The sequence below is a fragment of the Sinocyclocheilus rhinocerous genome, unplaced genomic scaffold, assembly GCF_001515625.1.
Source record: "Sinocyclocheilus rhinocerous isolate Xijiao unplaced genomic scaffold, SAMN03320098_v1.1 scaffold342, whole genome shotgun sequence".
NCBI lineage: Eukaryota > Metazoa > Chordata > Actinopteri > Cypriniformes > Cyprinidae > Sinocyclocheilus > Sinocyclocheilus rhinocerous.
This window is the reverse complement of record NW_015624546.1, coordinates 225,721-228,142: the sequence shown is the minus strand read 5'-3', so window position 1 is coordinate 228,142 and position 2,422 is coordinate 225,721. Positions and strand designations below refer to the sequence as shown.

Genomic DNA, 2,422 nt, shown 5'->3' with positions numbered 1-2,422 from the left:
TGTTTTCCGCCAACTGGCAACCCGGGGTGCCGAAATACAATTGGGTAAACTGGCAATGGGCGGGTTTCACAAACCAAAACAGAGACCGACATTCCGGCCGGAACGCACATTTTCAAAGGAGAATAACTTGACTGTAGCATTGTTTTTCAGATAACCAAGTATGCTAACTTAGCATGTTTCTTAAATATCTGCAAACATATTTTGGTATTTTTATGCTTTAGTAGAGTCAAAAACTTACATACAGCACCTTTAAAATCCACCAACTTGTCTTGGAATGTTGATTTATTGTAAAAAATAAATATGAATTATTGCTAAATATTATTTTAAAAATAAAATGACAAAAGCAGATAAAATTACTAAAACTTAAACTAAAATAAATACAAATTAAAGTGAAATAAGTATTAAAAACAATATTATTAAAACTTGAAATAATACAAATTAAGGCTAAATATAAATATTTGTAAAAAGTAAAAATGACAAAAGCACGTAAGAAAAATTACAAAAATTTTAATTAAAATAAATATTTTTAAAAAGTTATTGGAAATCAAGGTTTGGAAGCATATATTGTTCTATCATTTTTATAATCATTTTAATATAGTTTAGGTTCAAATGACTTGTGCAGGCAATTGGACTTTTATACTAAAAATTATAAGCTATCTCAAGTTTTTTAGTTGAAGTAGGTGTATTTTTTACAGTGTTGATCATTTTACAGTGTTGCAAATGCAGTGTCTTTTTAAATATGTGTTGATATTTTAAAAAGTGTACTCTATGTGCTTTCATACAGTCTTGCAAAACAAATTGATGAATTTAATTATTTACTGATCTCATTTTAATTATTCATAAAATAAATTAGAATATTTAACTTTTGGTTTAAGTAATTATTAACTGATTTAATTATTTCATATTGAGGACTTTGGTCCTAAATGCACCAAATTACATAAAGGTTACAACGTTTAACATTTTTTTTTTTTATTTCTCCCACATTTTCCTAACGGCCTATTTGTTTGTCATGTGAATTTATTCTATGCATTTATGCCGTTTTGTTTACCTTTTTCCAATCAAATACGGAGCAGATCAGAGCGAACCCTATAGCACGATTTTCTGCTTCTATTTGACTTTGGCATGCAAAAGACTGATAAATTCATAATTAATGGCATGGCTGGTTCAGTCGCATCATCCCATATCTCATATCTCATACATTCATATGCATCTAATCGTGCATATTAAAGTGCATGAAGCTTCACATATGTTTAGTTGAGGATGGAGGAAGTTGGAGCTGATCAGTGCATCTGCACCACTCCTTCAGCTCGGAGCCCAAAACACGAGACACTCAATCGCATCGCATCGCACGCGCCCCCTCGCCACGGCGGTACTCACATCTTTCTTGGGGATTTTGGGAGTGGTGTTCTTATATTTGGACGTCTTGAAGCGATTCATGCTGAGCTGCTGGCCGCGCGTTTGAACCTTCCGGGTGTCACGCTGTTGTGATGATCGCGACGCGTGCGTTTGAATGAGTGCGTTTCTGTGACGCAAAGCGCAGATCTACAAACCATCGACTCTCTACAAGCGCTGCAGCAAATCACGTGTCAGCCAAATAAAAACGCGGCCGGGATCCGTAGTTTCCGCCTTCTTCTTCTTCTTCTTTTGGAGTTTTATGGCGGTTGGCAAACAAAAGATAGGTGCATTCCCGCCACCTACTGGGCTGGAGTGTGGACCATTGATGGAATAGGAAGAACTAAATAAAAAAATTAAAAAAAAATAATAATAAATAAAAAATAAACCCTTCTAAATCCTTTTAAACAAATCTACTTTTTTTTAAGTATGTCATTAAAGCATTATATATTTTATAATGATTCAAGCCATTATTCAACAAAGTTTTAAGTGTAATATTTTCTATCCCTATTTCTTTTAATTCTTCCAACAGAAATGCTCTTTCATTATGTAGTTTCCGCCTATGTGCACTACCCCTATATAAAAAATAAATTAAATTGGCAGTAAAGTATTTTTACCCTGTTTAGCCTGAAATACCATACTACATTTTAAAAATATCAATAGTAGTAACAGTATTTATAGTAACTGTGGTATTTTGGTCAAAAATAAATGTTTTCTAGATTTTTTTTCACACATCCTGTTCCCATGTTCAGCCTAGAGGGGCCTCCCGATCCAGAGTTTAGCCCTGAAAGCCCGGAGGCTCACAAATGCCCGCCCTCCCACCTACTCCTGCCTCTTCCGCTGTCGTCTGGCAGCCCCTCTGCTCGCCCTCAGCCCACCATCAATACGGTGCGAGCTCCGTGGGTCTGCCATCCTCCAGCGTCGCCTTGGCTGGAGAATCCCTCACCTCCGCCTCCAACCTCCGAGGCCCGGACTCTGCCTCGGCCCGTAGATCCAGCAGCTCCACCTCGGCTCCTAGCTCTCTCAACTC

The 2,422-nt window shown here is 36.6% G+C and overlaps 1 protein-coding gene across 1 annotated transcript in view; it reads right to left on the bottom strand.

Moving 5' to 3' along the window:
* The window catches only part of LOC107742185 (coronin-7-like), a gene marked incomplete at its 3' end in the record, with an annotated part of 13,544 nt that extends 11,976 nt beyond the window's left edge, over positions 1 to 1,568 (bottom strand). Inside the window, exon 1 of the mRNA XM_016555090.1 lies at positions 1,378 to 1,568. Within this exon, the coding sequence (XP_016410576.1) occupies positions 1,378 to 1,437 (60 nt within the window). The remainder of the gene's footprint in view (positions 1 to 1,377) is intronic.
* Positions 1,569 to 2,422: the final 854 nt, after the last annotated feature.